Source organism: Staurois parvus, unplaced genomic scaffold (assembly GCF_062004578.1).
Source record: "Staurois parvus isolate SC_StPar_1 unplaced genomic scaffold, SC_StPar_1.0 ptg000230l, whole genome shotgun sequence".
Taxonomy (NCBI): Eukaryota; Metazoa; Chordata; class Amphibia; order Anura; family Ranidae; genus Staurois; species Staurois parvus.
In genome coordinates this window covers 797,599-811,947 of record NW_028318026.1, presented here as the reverse complement: position 1 = coordinate 811,947, position 14,349 = coordinate 797,599, and the positions used below count along the sequence as shown (strand labels likewise).

The following is a 14,349-nucleotide window of genomic DNA, read 5'->3' as shown; positions in this document are numbered from 1 at the left end:
CTTTAGATGGGCACAGCGCTTGAGCAATGCAGGTAAGTATTTAGCAAGTGGCAGGGACAGCTACTAAAAGGTTTTTCTTTACCTTAATGCATCAAATTCATTAAAGGAGAACAAAAACCTTTTGCCTTTAGAACCACTTAAAAGTTGTTTCTTAATCTTTTGAACACACAGCTTGTATAACATTATCCAGGGCTTGGGAGTATTATTATTATTATAATACAGGACTCATATAGCGCTGACAGTTTGCTCAGCTCCCATCTGTCCCACATTTGGAGGGACTACAGACTTTTTGAACAAAAGTCCACTGTACCACCTTCTTTCGCTGTATGGACTTTTAAAAATTGTTAATACTGCTCTAAAACATTACGCCAATCTCTAAATAACTGCATTTTTATTCCAAAATCCAATATAAAGGAAAAGTATTGGGTTTAGCCAATCAACCTTTGAATAGTAATTCTTCACGTTCCACATATTTGGGGGCTTGGTAGGAATGTAGCTAAAAGGTGTCCCCTCTTTCTCATCTCACATTTTGCAGTTTTGGGTAGCAGCCTGCCTGTGAAAGCATGTTAACAAGGACTTCAATGTCAACTTGGGCCTACAGTGCTTACCACTTCAATCTCAATAAAGAGCAAATTATTCATTTGTAATGTTTTTAGTAGAAACAAGGCAATACTGACAGTAAAACCTAATTCGGATGCAAAAAGACTTAGGCTATTTTCAAAAAGCAATAATACTCTGTTTGCAAATGCCAAAAATGCGTTGTGCACCTTGCACCTCTGAAAGTAAAAAGACATGCTCTTTCTGGATTGTTCTGCTGATAAATATTAATATACTTTTGATCTTTGAAGATGGTGGAGGCTCTAATTTACATATTTCAGCCCATTTATGATTTAAAGTGGCAGTGGTTGGAGTCTTCAAATTCTGCTTTGGGTCCTGCATAGACTTGTAAATTCATATTTAGGAGTATGATTGATGGCCATAGTATATTTCTATTTGATCAAAGATATAATTGAAAGTATTTCACTGGAGACAGGTTGATAAGACGATATCTACGTTATACACTTTCAAACCTATAAAATGCACAGGATGGGATTTACTTACATACTACACCAGTTATTAGATCTTTTCTCTCCCTAGAATCAAAATCCCAAAAGCAAAAACAAGGTCACGGTGTCACCCGCTGTATAATAGTGTTAGGTGCATTAGCTAGCACACTGGGTAAAAGTAGGTTTTAAAGTCTGCCCTTTGTCTCGTTCTGCACTTTTAGTGGATGCATCAAAATGTCTGTCCATTCAACAGGCAAACAATTAACTCGAGTAAACAGAAGGAAATCTATAGTTTATGTGAATCAATAAAATTCACTCTTACATTTAAGCCAAGAAAAGCACATCAGCATAACCATACCATATATATATATATATATATATATATATATATATACACAGTAGGGCGATCTGTCACCCAGGATTCTCAGTGAGGCAGGTTGAGGGGCTCCAGGGTAAGTGTTTGATACGGAGGAAAGTGGCTTTTCACTTTCCTCCTTTGTTTGTAAGGTCCATTTTGGGAGCTGGAGCCTGGAGATTTCGAAGCGATCTGGGAGGGATGAAATCTCCAATCCTGGGACCAGGTTTTGGGAATGGCCAGGAGACTGATTGCACAGGTGTGTGCAGGCCTTTAGATAGAGTCAGGACCAGAGTTCTGGGCTCCACCCCGGCAGCTAGGAGTCAGGAGGGCTCCACCCCGGCAGCTAGGAGTCAGGAGGGCTCCACCCCGGCAGCTAGGAGTCAGGAGGGCTCCACCCCGGCAGCTAGGAGTCAGGAGGGCTCCACCCCGGCAGCTAGGAGTCAGCAGGGATCCACCCCAGCAGCTAGGAGTCAGCAGGGATCCACCCCGGCAGATAGGAGTCAGGAGGGCTCCACTTGGAAGACAGGAGGTCACTGCCTGGAAGTCAGGTGGGCTTCACCTAGGAGAGGTGGAAGCCAAAAGCAGCAAGGGGCTGCTAGAGACTAGCTGTGTGCTAGAGGCCAGCGGTGTGCAAGTGCCATATTTTTGGGAAGACGTCTGCAGGAGACAGACAGCAAGCTGAGTGTAAGCCAGGAGGCTGAACCGTTGTTTTTTGGATGATCGATACCCCTGTGTGGGAAACTTCTGTTTGAACTTTCATTTAAATAAAAGTGGGCTAAAAAGGCCCTGAAAAAGAAAGCGAGTAGTTGTGTGCGTTTAAAAGCTCTACCACGTTGAAGCGAGTTCCCACAATATATATATATATATTTATTTTGTTATTTCCTTCATCTGAGGCCTAGGCAGCTTGAATTACATGGTCTGTCTGGAGCATTGTAGGTGTGGCATCATGAATCAGGAAGCAGAACCCACAAATGTAAGTAAATATGGGCCATGACTTGTACCTATAACTGTATGTCCACCTGAAATCTTTTTATTTTAGTTTTAAATAGAATAAGGGGGTAATCAGGGGGGTCAGAACCCCAACTGAGTTTTACTGCTATTCAGAACCCCATTAGAAATTTGTCCTTTCATTTTCTACTTTACCATGTCTTTACCAATGTCTTTACCAAACAAAAACTGGGGGTAAATCTCCAGCAGCAACAAGAACAGAAGTGACTTATTTTTCAGTAACAAGCTTTTTATTGTTGACAGCGGAACAGAAAGTGATCGGAAATCATTCAAATGAAGTCCCATAGAGCTGTAAAACTAGACACTAAAGTGAAAGAAAAGTTCTACTCAAGTATATATTCTTAACTCAGAAAAACCCCTTCTATTGCTCTCCGCGGCTTCCAAATTCCAATTTTTTTCTCGCTGCTGGCTATGTTTGGTCTCTATCGTTCCCACTGTATGTAGGAACACAGCCACCTTCTCTTGCTTGCTCCCAAAATAAACGAAGGACTAAGGTATTTGTAGTGTGCATAGAGCAGTGCACATGAAAGCAATTAACATGCACTGCTCGTTCCATACAGATTTGAGGGTGAAAAGGAGAGGTTGACAAGCTCACTGAGGTCATTAGCAGGAGGCAGAAAAACACAGTGAGAAACTGTTCTGTTTTAAATGCACTGACATACCTCCTTAAACCCAGTCTGTCCAGACAGTATTGTCACCTGCTGACATGGCACTATCCACAGGCAGCTTAACTCTTCAATATGACACAGTTTGAATCCAGCACAATATTTCTTCATCTAAATGCAGTACAGGATAAGTTTTTCCAGTCTTTTGAAGTGGAAAAAGGCAATGCCTTTTCTAAGCCCTGTCTTCAAGTACTAACACTGATTGAGGGAACATGGAAGAAGTGGAGGTGTCTAGCTAGGATTAAACTAACCACCACAAAATAGGAAGGGGAAGGCAGAGGGAGAAAGCAAAATCACATAATAAACAATAGTGGCCAAAAAACTGCCACTAGATGTTAACATGCTACAGAAAACTGATAACCTAATGTAGTTCAATACAAGACAATTATATGAAACAAATTTGGCAGAACAGAAACTATTTCATGCAAAAATTGATTACAGGGCCATTAGTGGATGTGTATGAATGATTTTGGGAAAACCGCCATATAGTTTGTTGTCTCTAAAAAGAAAAAAAAAAAAAAAATTGGCTGAACATGCGCATACTTGGCATAGTCGACTTCCTATGGTTGCTGTGTCAGATTTATTGCCCACTGTGACCAATCGAATTCCTTGTTTCTTGTTCCCAGAGAATAAGAGATAAAAACCTAATTGGTTACCCTCGGCAAAAACTCATGTTTTCTTTCTCCAGTTTTTATAAGAAGCCCCATAGTGTGCAGTGTAATGAGTGAACTTTGAGCATCTGTGTGCAGGTCACACGGCATGCAGGTAATGCTGTACTTTCCTTGCAATAGTTTGATTATTAATCACTCCTGTGCTAATCCTGCACTGCTGATCAGTTCATCAATATGTTATGACTCTCCAGGGTTCCAGCTCCCTCACAAGCGAGAGGACATTGATTTCTATTACCCCAGGCATAATCTCCATGTAGAAACACTATCTGAACATGCCAGCTGAGCCCTTGACAGCCATAGAGGTAACGTGTGCAGTCTCTAGGGTGAGATTAATTAGCACTTCTCCAGGATCACATCCTCATCACAACTGTTGGCTGCACGGGCAGCTGCAGAAATGGAAATGAAAATGATTAACCCGGAGGCACAAAAGGTATATGTGCAAGTCCCAGAGCTCCACTTAGACCAGTCCAGCCTGGCGCATGCAGCACAGCCTATTAAATTAACCAGGGCACTATATAGCTATAATCAACCATACCACGAGTCCACACATTCAAAGTCAAAACTGAAATCTTTGCAAAGATAGAATAGCAGAGACATGAATGCATTAAATTTGATTCTAATGTAAAAAATAAACGCATTACTTCAGATTAAAATTCTATAGCTTTGCTGCTGCTAATCATTTTTATTTATTCACTTCCCCATTTTCAGCATATTTGATCCTAAATATCTGTAAGGATCCATCTACACCAGAAGTGCTGGAATACGCTGATCAATGCATTCCAGCGCATATACATTGTAAAAGTAATTTATTTCAATGGGAGCAGTTCACACCAGTGTGTTGTGCTGAAAATAAAAAAGTAGACCATGCCCTATTTTTCATCAATGCAACACAACTTGTGAAAATGCATGTAAGCTCCCCGCAACATGCATAAATGCAAAAGGTAATCAGTCAAGTTGTGGCTTCCTTTACAAATAAAGCTGAGTGAAGCTAAATAAAATAAAGTATTGCATCGAATTTTATAATAATAATTACTATTAGTCCTCATGCACACTGAAAGTTTTTACAGCGGCTGTTTTTGGCTTTTGGCGTTTTTTTCTACAGCCTGTAAACTCCCCAGCATGTTATCCTATGTGTCCATGCACACAGGCTATAATCAGAAATTTTTTGGCTGGAAAAAACCCGCAACTAGTGGGTTTTAGAGGTGTTTTTTAGTTGTAACAATGCTCTAATGCTGTAAAACGTGCCAAAACTCTAAAACATGGCAAACCAGCGTTTGGGTTTTTTTTTTTAGCAAAAAAATATTTTTTTGGTGCCAAAAAAAAGCTAAAAACCCGCAAACGTGGAAAAACGCAGCTCAACGCTAATGAAAAAACGCAAAAAAATGCAGAAAAACCTTTAATGAGACTTTACACAGCTAACACTACCTGCGTTATTAAAATGCCCAGTGTGCACAGAGCCTAATTATAATACAGGATTTATGTAGCGCCAACAGTTTCTACAGCACTTTACAACATGAGGGCAGGCAGTACAGTTACAATACAATTCAATACAGAAGGAATCCGAGGGCCCTGCTCTTTAGAGCTTACAATCTAAGGGGGGGGTCAAGTGATCCAAAAGGTAATAACTGTGGGGGATGAGCTGATGGAGAAGGTGAAAGTACAGTTGTTAGGTGGAGGCGAGATACGCTTCTCTGAAGAGCCTAGTGATGTCACTTCCGGTATTGCGCTAGCCGGAATGTGCGATGTGAGAAAACATTTTGGTTGATGGATATGTATAAGCTTGCTATTTTATCATCTTTGTGAGTTCATTTTATATTTGAATAAAGCGGTTTGTTTTTATGGGGCTGCACTATGATCTGTTCTCTTTCCACTTAATTATGCACCATCCCATTGGGAATCCTGGAGTTTGTTCTCTTAAAGGGCCAGTATCAAGGAAATAGTCACTAAAGATCAGCAGTGGACCAGCAGAAGCCCATCATTGCTTTTAAGTGTTTATGACCTACCCTACAGGTCAAGGAAGAAGGTGAGTGTATGGTACACTTGTTCAGTGATGGGAAATACTATGGATTAATATGCACAGTGGAGAAATGCAAATATGTGATCATTGCATCTTGGAGCACATTTTTTTTCTTAATGTGAGTGCACTACGGTATATATTTAGTTTTTTTCATGCCCGGTTTAGAGCGAACATTCAATGAAGATATAGTATGTGGAAGGAATATCACATGGATCACAATTTGGAGGCTACACAGTCCTTCTAAACGTGCATTTGACCTATTATAATTAGTAGGTCTAACTTCAAGGTGAGCAGGGAGTGGGGCTACAATCCAAGCACATTTTTGGAATTTTTGGATCATAGCACAATATTAGGACATTTTATATGATGGATTGGACTGATATATCTTCACATTTAATTTTTTGAGGCTTGTATTATTATTATTTATTTTTTAAGGTTATGTTTCACAATGAGGAGTTAGCGCACCACATTTTTTGTTCAATTTAAGTGAAAGTACACTTGGCTAGTGAATGCAGCAATCTCCTCCTTCCTTCATTATACCTAGGGTGTAGCAGTGCACAAAGCTTATATTATTTGCATTTGTCCATACACATACATGTTTAGAGGCGAATCAGAGGAGTATTTGGAGGCAGGAAAAAAAAAAAACACATCACCAGCATGTTCAGGAGAGAAGCGTTTAGGCATAAAAAACACAAAACGCATGTAAATGCTAGCTTTAGAAATCTATACTAGAAAAGCTACAATTTCTGGGGAAATTGTGTGAAGTGTTTTTGCCTTCACCAGTAGTCTACAACTGGAGTGGGCAGAGTAACTGGGTGGAGTGGCTTGAGTAACTGTTGTGTGGTTGGAGTGGCTGGAGTAACTTTATGGAGTGGGCAGAGTAACTGTGTGGAGTGTTTGGAGTGAGTAAAGATAGTAAACATTACACTAACCAATTGATTATCAAGCTTGCCATGTGCACTTTTTAAGTTTGATCAGAGTGAGAAATGCATTTCAACTTTTAATTAATTATATAGCACATTTAATTGCAATGTTGTTGCCCAAAGTGCTTCACAGTTACATTAAAACATACATTTATAAAAACATTAGCAGCATTATCACCTCAAATACTCTTTACTGTAGAAAACTTATTTCCAAACCTTTAACCAGAAGCCAGCCAAACTGTCACGAATTCAAAATTAGATTTCAAATAGGGCAGAAAAGAGCGGTTAAAAACAAACTGCTCCAAATTGCTCACTTCACTGGCATCTTCAAATGGTCGTAGTTTTAAAAACTATAAAATCATACAGCGAAGAGCTTTATATTGTGAGAATCACAAGACCCAGACCTACATTTTGATGCATAGTATGTCTCTGAAATATTAAAAATGAAGGCACAGTCCCAGTTTAGAAATTGTCCTTCAAATTTGAGGTGGCTAGAGTGCAGTTTCAAGGAATGTCAATGGGCGGCGTGAGTTGCAAACAAATGGTCATATTGTGAAAACTATCAAGACTATGGTTTAGCCGTGGACATTTTTAGTGGCAGCAGGGATAGCTGAAGGTTTTGATATAAGATTTGTGTAGGTGGGCTTAAAAATGAGGGAGTGGTGGCAGTTTAGAAATCATGTCCTGATTTTTCAGCTCCCACTCTAGTTTTGAAGATTACACCATTCATTCCTATGGGACCAATTTCACCACAAAAATGCTGATATTTCGTGAACCTTTTGGCGAAACGTTCCACAAAGTAATAGCACACCAATCGGGAACAATCCGCACGTTTTGGTATATTACTGTCTATGTAGTGTAAAAACTTTGGGAATAGTTAGGGTGGTAAATTTGGCTATAATAATAAGAATATATATGTGAGATAACAGTAAGTGGTCTTGCCATGCAAGAACACTTAGAGTATATAAGCTTAGTGGGGTCCAAAGTCGCATGACAAGTCACACCCCATGCTTTCCAATGAGTACCTTTCATATCTGTGCGATTCCAAGTGCAGCGACTCGAAAGTAGTTCCTGCACTACTTTGGTCCAATTTGCGACTTGAGGGCCATAGACTTCAATGTAAACCCTCCAAAGTCGCATTAAAGTCACACATGAATGATATACATGCGACTTGTGTGCAACTTTGTAGAGCACAAACAATCACATGATCTGCTCTTTGACCCCTGCCCAAAGTCGCATCGAGTTACACTGTAAAGTCGCAATGGAAATCACACAATTTTGAAGTTCCAGAAGTGTGAATGAAGCCTTAAGCAAAAATATTATTGAATACAAAAAAACACTGAGTAGTTGCTTCAAATTGGTTTGACTGTGTTAATGACTGCTAATAATTTCAAATGTAGCAATGTCTTATGTATTGTTCAATCACACTGAGAAGCTTCTCTCCCCGAGCTGTAGGAAATGCAGTGCCCCTCCATACTCTCCATCTATGGTAAAGCAGAAAGGCTAAATAGCACAAGCACACAATGTATACAATCTGTGGCAAATTAGAAGTGCTTGGGATTGTTAAACCACTGGCACAGTTCTTCATATATGGCTATGTTTAAGTATCACACCTAACTCAACATCAGGATTTCCATGGGTACACATAAACATCCATTAAATAACCATGCTTGTGGAATCTATAACAATCTAGATTTGTCTGTGGTTAAAAAAGTGAGACGACAGAGGTTTATGCCACATACATGAATGGACTTATTTGTGTAATAATAACTGAATTGTGTAATACGACTTAAACATATACTGTGTACTTCTGAATACAGCGGAAGGGTAGGTCATAGAGATCTGTGCAGTTTCAAAGTCACAAAACAAAAAGAGATACAATTTCCTATTCCAGCCAGGCCTGTCTTATGTTTTACAAAGTAACACACTCTATACAGTTTATGTATGCTTTAATGACCTGTTTGAGAAACAGCCATAACTGAAGAGCTCCATGAGGTTACTACAACTACGACTGTGGAACAGAAAATATTTAAGAACATTTGAAAAAAATTAGTCCATGTCAATCAATTCTACCTTGCTGCACTGGGGTCCAAGGTTCAACTATTACAATGTATACCATCTGCATAGAATTTGTTCATTGTCTCTTTGGTTTCTATGGGTTTCCTCTTTGGGGTCGATTTACTAAAGACAAATAGACTGTTCGCTTTGCAAGGGCAGTTGCTCCAGAGCTTAGTAAACGAGGAGAAGCTCTGCTGACTTCCATCATCCAATCACATGCAGGCAAAAATGCTTTTTATTTTCCTTGCATGTGATTGGGTATTCTTTACAAAGTGAAGCTTTACCCAATTTACTAAGCTCTGGAGCAAATGCCCTTGTCTATTTGCCTTTAACCACTTACCTACCGGTGTGTTGATGAGGCTGCACGGATAGGCAGCACTAATGGGCACTGATGAGGCAGCACTTGTGGGCATGGATGAGGAGGCACTGATGAAGCTGCAATAATGGGCACTGATAGGCTGCAATTAAGGGCACGGATAGGTGGCACTAATGGACAATAAAAGGCAGCACTGAACAGCACCAACAGGCACAGATAGAGAGCACTGCTGGGCACTGATTGGCAGTTTTGGGGCTGCACTGATAATCAGAGCACTGATAATCAGTGCCCTGATTACCAGTGTAGATGCCTGCTTCGACAGTTGCAGGTTATTGGCAGTACTTTCTTCACGCTTTGACAGCGTGAGGGAAATACTGCAGATAACCGGGAAGTGTATTTACATAGCGATCAGCTGTGATTGGACACAGCTGATCACGTGCTAAAAGGCCAGTCTGATTGGCCTTTTACCGTTTCATGTGATCAGATGTGTCAAAAGGACACAGTGATCACAGAGAGCGCTGGGTGTGCGCCGCTGGGGGCGCCTTATTGGAGGACGTCAATAGACAAACTCTCAAAACAGTATTTTAAAAAATGCACCACAAATGCAGCACAAACACACCAAAAACACATATCCGTTCTTGCCGCAGATCAGCGTGAAAATAGCCTTAGGCATGTGTGAATAATAACAATCACAGTTGCTTGTGCTCTTTACTGAACTGCTAGCCATCAAATGACTGGTGTTATAACTGATCACATGTGCACCATAACAAAAGCAGATCAAACAGAGGCTAAGATGGCAGCTTCTTTGACTGTAAAGAACAGGGGGTTTGGGTCCGCTTCAAAACAGACATAATACAAGCAGCAATGATATTCAGTGACACAACAACCACAGTTTGACTTTCGAACGCTTACATACACTTGACGACAAACATCAGATTGCTTGTGGTGGGCTTCTACAGATCACTGCTTTTTGGTACACAATGGACCTCTAGTAGATTGAACACATGTATGTACAAATTAAGCCCATCCCTGAACTAGGGTTTACATTGTAGAACTTCTGAAGCCTTCCAATGTCTCGACTTCGTAATGTCACATCCTCCCATTAGACCACATTACATTTGAGTTCTCCGGACTCTTTCAGCATATCATGATGATCCCTGTGCAATCCCTCCCCTTAGCCCCCCCACTTTTTCCTTTACTTCTGACCCAACCGTCTACTACTCTTTTCTTCTTTACCTGATAAAGGTTAGGCGAACAGCACATAAATTTTCAATTTGTTATAGACAGCCAACTGTTAGGATAAAAGTGTGCCTGGGAGGAGATGTAGTGTTCAGCCCGCTGCCTGAAGCTTGTCAATGTCTATGGCAGACTGAAACATACTGTGGCTGGACAGGGCTGAACTCTGTACCTAGTTGAACTTTAGCATGTAGGAGTTCAGGGATGTATGCCAGAAAAGCAGGTATTCTGCAATCTAGGCACATGTCCCTAAGCACATAGGGCCTTAAACACGAGTACAAGTACAGGATTCATCACCATCCAGCAGCAGCATATTTTAGCCTATATACACCCATTTGCAAGTAGTCTAATATATATTTATATGCTGTTCTCATTGTTAAATATTGTTTGCATCAACTGTAAAATTCTGTCATCTCCACCCACACATCTCCAGGCTCCTTTTGGCTTGGACCCCTCTTACATTCTTTCTTATCTCCCCCATTATACTTGTAAGATGTATTAATTCTCTTCATAATGTCAAATGAGGAATAAAAATAGAGTGAACCAAAAAAGAAGTGCTCCTGGAGAACAGACATCTGTGTACAGTCCCTCACCAGGCCATTACTAACAAAATGCAAAATACAAAATGCCCCTTCCCCTACGAACATAAAGAGCTTCATGGGACCACAGACTGAGGAACACTTTTTGGACTTTTAGGCTAGGATTTTAGGGGGGCGAAAGTGGGGCTACAGCAGTAGTTAGAGGGGGGTGAGGGGATCTCCCATCTAGCTACTTACTGCAGCTAAAAAAATTAATTATCCCAAAATAAGGCCATATGCACACTAGCGGGGGGTTTTTAAACTCCTAGAAGCTGTTATTAGCATTATTTTCTGCTCCTAGACGCTAAATAGCCTAAAGCAGTGTGCATGGACACATAGGATAACACTATTAGCATTTTTTGAGCTTCAATATCTAGGTGCAGAAAAAAAAACTGCTTTTGTAGAGTTTTTTGGAGCATTTTTCCAGCAGAAAAAAAAAACCGCTAAAACACTCCTGAACACTGCCAAACACTACTAAAACGGTCCTAACAGCTTTTTTTCCCCCTCTACATGCACTGTAAAAAATGCTAATAAAACGCTAACACTCCTAAACGTTTCTGAACACTACTAAAAATACGCTATTACCAGCGTTCTTTATCTAGCATTTTCTCCGCTTAAAAAAAAAATGCTAGTGTGCATGAAGCCTAAAGCTGGCCATACACGTATAGATTTTCATTCAAGAATTTTTGTTTCAAGAATATTCGTTTGGTTTTCTAACCATTAGTGGGGCCAAATCGATGTTTGTTTTCGACCGCAGTGAAGGGAAAATTCGAAGGGTCAGGAAGGATAACTTTTCTCGATCAAACAAATTTTTGGCCAGTTTATGTGGTGATAGTTCAGAAATTACATTATTTTTAAGCTCAAATGTTAAAAGCAAAAGACAATTTACGATCAACATTCGTCCATTTACCGAATGTTCAAAGAATTTTCGTACGACTTTTTGTATGAATATTCTCGTCTGAAAATCTACATATGTATTGCCAGCTTGAGACTCCAAAAATGGTACCCAAATCTGTGGTCATGTGGTCCCGAGTCCTCCCCCTGCTTTTCTACAGAGTAAGAGGGTCCTTATTCACATGCCCATGGGTCCACTGCCTGCATGTCATAGATACTTTCTATTAGCCGTCTATCAACAGGATCCAGAGGACTGAACAGCAGATGATGCTACAAAAAGGGAATCAGTTGGCACAGGTATATTGCATCACTGGATCAGACATGGAGAGAAGACTCCAATGACTTGAAAACAGCTTTACAGTTAAATAAAAAAGATATATAGGCTGGGAATGGAATGGGATGGAGGGAGTAATTTAAGGAGGGATGTGTGAGGGTTATTTGCCAGGAAATAGGCTTTATTGAATGAGCACATTGATGTCTCCAGTCTCAATTTCACTGCAGCTCTTCCAGTAAGATATTATGAAGCTCTTTCACTTCATTTTGGTTAGGGACGGATGCAAGTGAATGCAATGCTCCTTGCTGCTTATGGAGAGAAGCAGGGTGGGTTCTTATGCACAATATGTACTGGTCCCAAGACTAAGTGGCTAAAGTTTTGAAAAGTACTAACAACTCCCTAAGAAACCAACAAAGAAAACATTTTACTGCCACATTTTACGCATTGCTGACTTTACAATTCTCTTCAGTTTGGCAACACATTACTCTGCTCCCACATTTTATCTGTAGAGAAAAGTAAGCGATTAAATGGGGGAAATGATCTAACATTTACTGCAGCAGAAAAATACGGGACACGTCTTTACAATTAAAGAAATAGAGAAAGAAAATCAATAAGCTTTCATCTTGGCTGGATGGACTCTTGTATGAGCCATCTTCTGGACAACACTTCTACAAAAGGTTAACTGAAGCAATACAAGCATTTTCAAAATCCATACTTACCAGTCATCAATGCTCGGTAGCGCAAAATGAATGCCATTGTGAGCCAATCAGTTTGGGCAAGGGTGTAGTGGATGATACTTTAGCAAGAGTGTCCATTAGATTTTTTTGCCTGAAATGGTTTGACTTCTCTGCAGAGCTGTAATGGGTTGTGTATAGCCACTCAGCTCAAGACATCAATAACAGCAAAATAGGGTATAAATATACTAGCTCGCTGCATCCGACAAAATAATGGCCTGAAGTTACTCATTATTTCTATCTGCTTATGCAGAAATTGTAAAAAGCGTATCTAGCCTTTTTTGCGCCAGGATCCTTAACATATGCAGGTTTTTATTCATTTATTTGGCCACAAATTCAGCACACCATTCACAGAAGTCCCTGCCACCAAGGGAGCTTTTAGTTTAAGTTTAATATTCCTACCACATTCACACACACAAAAAACCCTGTGCTACAAAAACAAATACAGAATGGTAGAAAACTGCTTCAGGCATTGTTTCTCACACACATACTGTACAAACATACAAAAGGAAATTGTGAGCAGCATCCATGTACATACCATTTACATCTACAGACCAGTAAGATTTTTTGGAATTTAAAGTGGTTATAAAGCCTAAACATGTTTTACCCTAATGCATTCCTTGCATTAAGGTAAAACATTTTAACTGCTTTCCGCCTGGCCAATGACAGACTGATGGCCGGGGGGGGGGGGCCTCTCGTGACACCGGGTGGACGTCATAGGATGTCCTCCCAATCACGACACTCGTGCGCAACCCTGGGGGTGGGCAGCAAGGCGATTGGTGGTGAGCTGTGTCCCTCAGATACAGTGCATCACTGATCAGGGTAAAGAGCCAATGAATTTGGCCATCAATGCTGATCACATGTAAACAATTCGCTGTCACAGCGTGAGGAAAGAAAAGCAGAATATCACTGAAGCCCCCTCAGTGCCAATCCGTGTCTATCAGTGCAGTATATCAGTGCCTATCAGTGCAGCATATCAGTGCCTCCCCATCAGCACAGTCTCATTCGTGCCCATCAGTACAACCTCATTAGTGCCCATCAGTGAAGAAGAAAATTGACTTATTTGCTAATTTTTAGAACAGAAACTAAGGTTTTTGGGTTATTTTCAACATTTTTGGTCTTTTTCGATTGTTCAGCAAAAACCTGTTTTGCTGAGGCTGCAGGAGCCATTAGTTCATACTGCTGTCAATCAAAGCCAGTGACGAGGGAGTGGGGGGAGGGGCTGAGGTCAATAGACGCAGACATCGAGGTTAACGAGCCCACACAAGTGCCCCATAGAAAGTGGATTTCTATAGGGGCACTCACTGGAGGGGAGGAGCAAGGAGCACCGGCAAAGGACCCAAGAAGATGAGGTTTGGGGCCACTCTGTGCAAAATCGAGCAGGCAAGTATAAACCTGTTTGTTATTTAAAAAAAGAAGCATTTACAATCACTTTAAGAATAACATGCATTTTAATACACTGCAAAATCTAAAAGTTGCTTTTTGGAAGCCACAGAACTATTTTCCTTTTAAAGTACCCTCGTACACAAGACATTCTGAAGTTCTGCTGTTTATCTGAAAAAGTTTCAGGC

The 14,349-nt window shown here is 40.4% G+C and overlaps 1 protein-coding gene across 5 annotated transcripts in view; it reads right to left on the bottom strand.

The window, feature by feature from the left end:
- TRIQK (triple QxxK/R motif containing) overlaps window positions 1-14,349 on the bottom strand; it is a 211,048-nt gene that overhangs the window by 158,242 nt on the left and 38,457 nt on the right. For 2 of the 5 annotated variants that reach the window (XM_089679668.1, XM_089679669.1), the window contains exon 1: window positions 10,299-10,424. The exons of the other annotated variants lie outside the window; for them this stretch is intronic. In XM_089679668.1, the coding sequence (XP_089535794.1) occupies window positions 10,299-10,325 (27 nt within the window). In that variant the 5' untranslated portion in view covers window positions 10,326-10,424. Of the gene's footprint in view, window positions 1-10,298; window positions 10,425-14,349 lie in introns of those variants that run through there. 5 annotated transcript variants of the gene reach the window in all.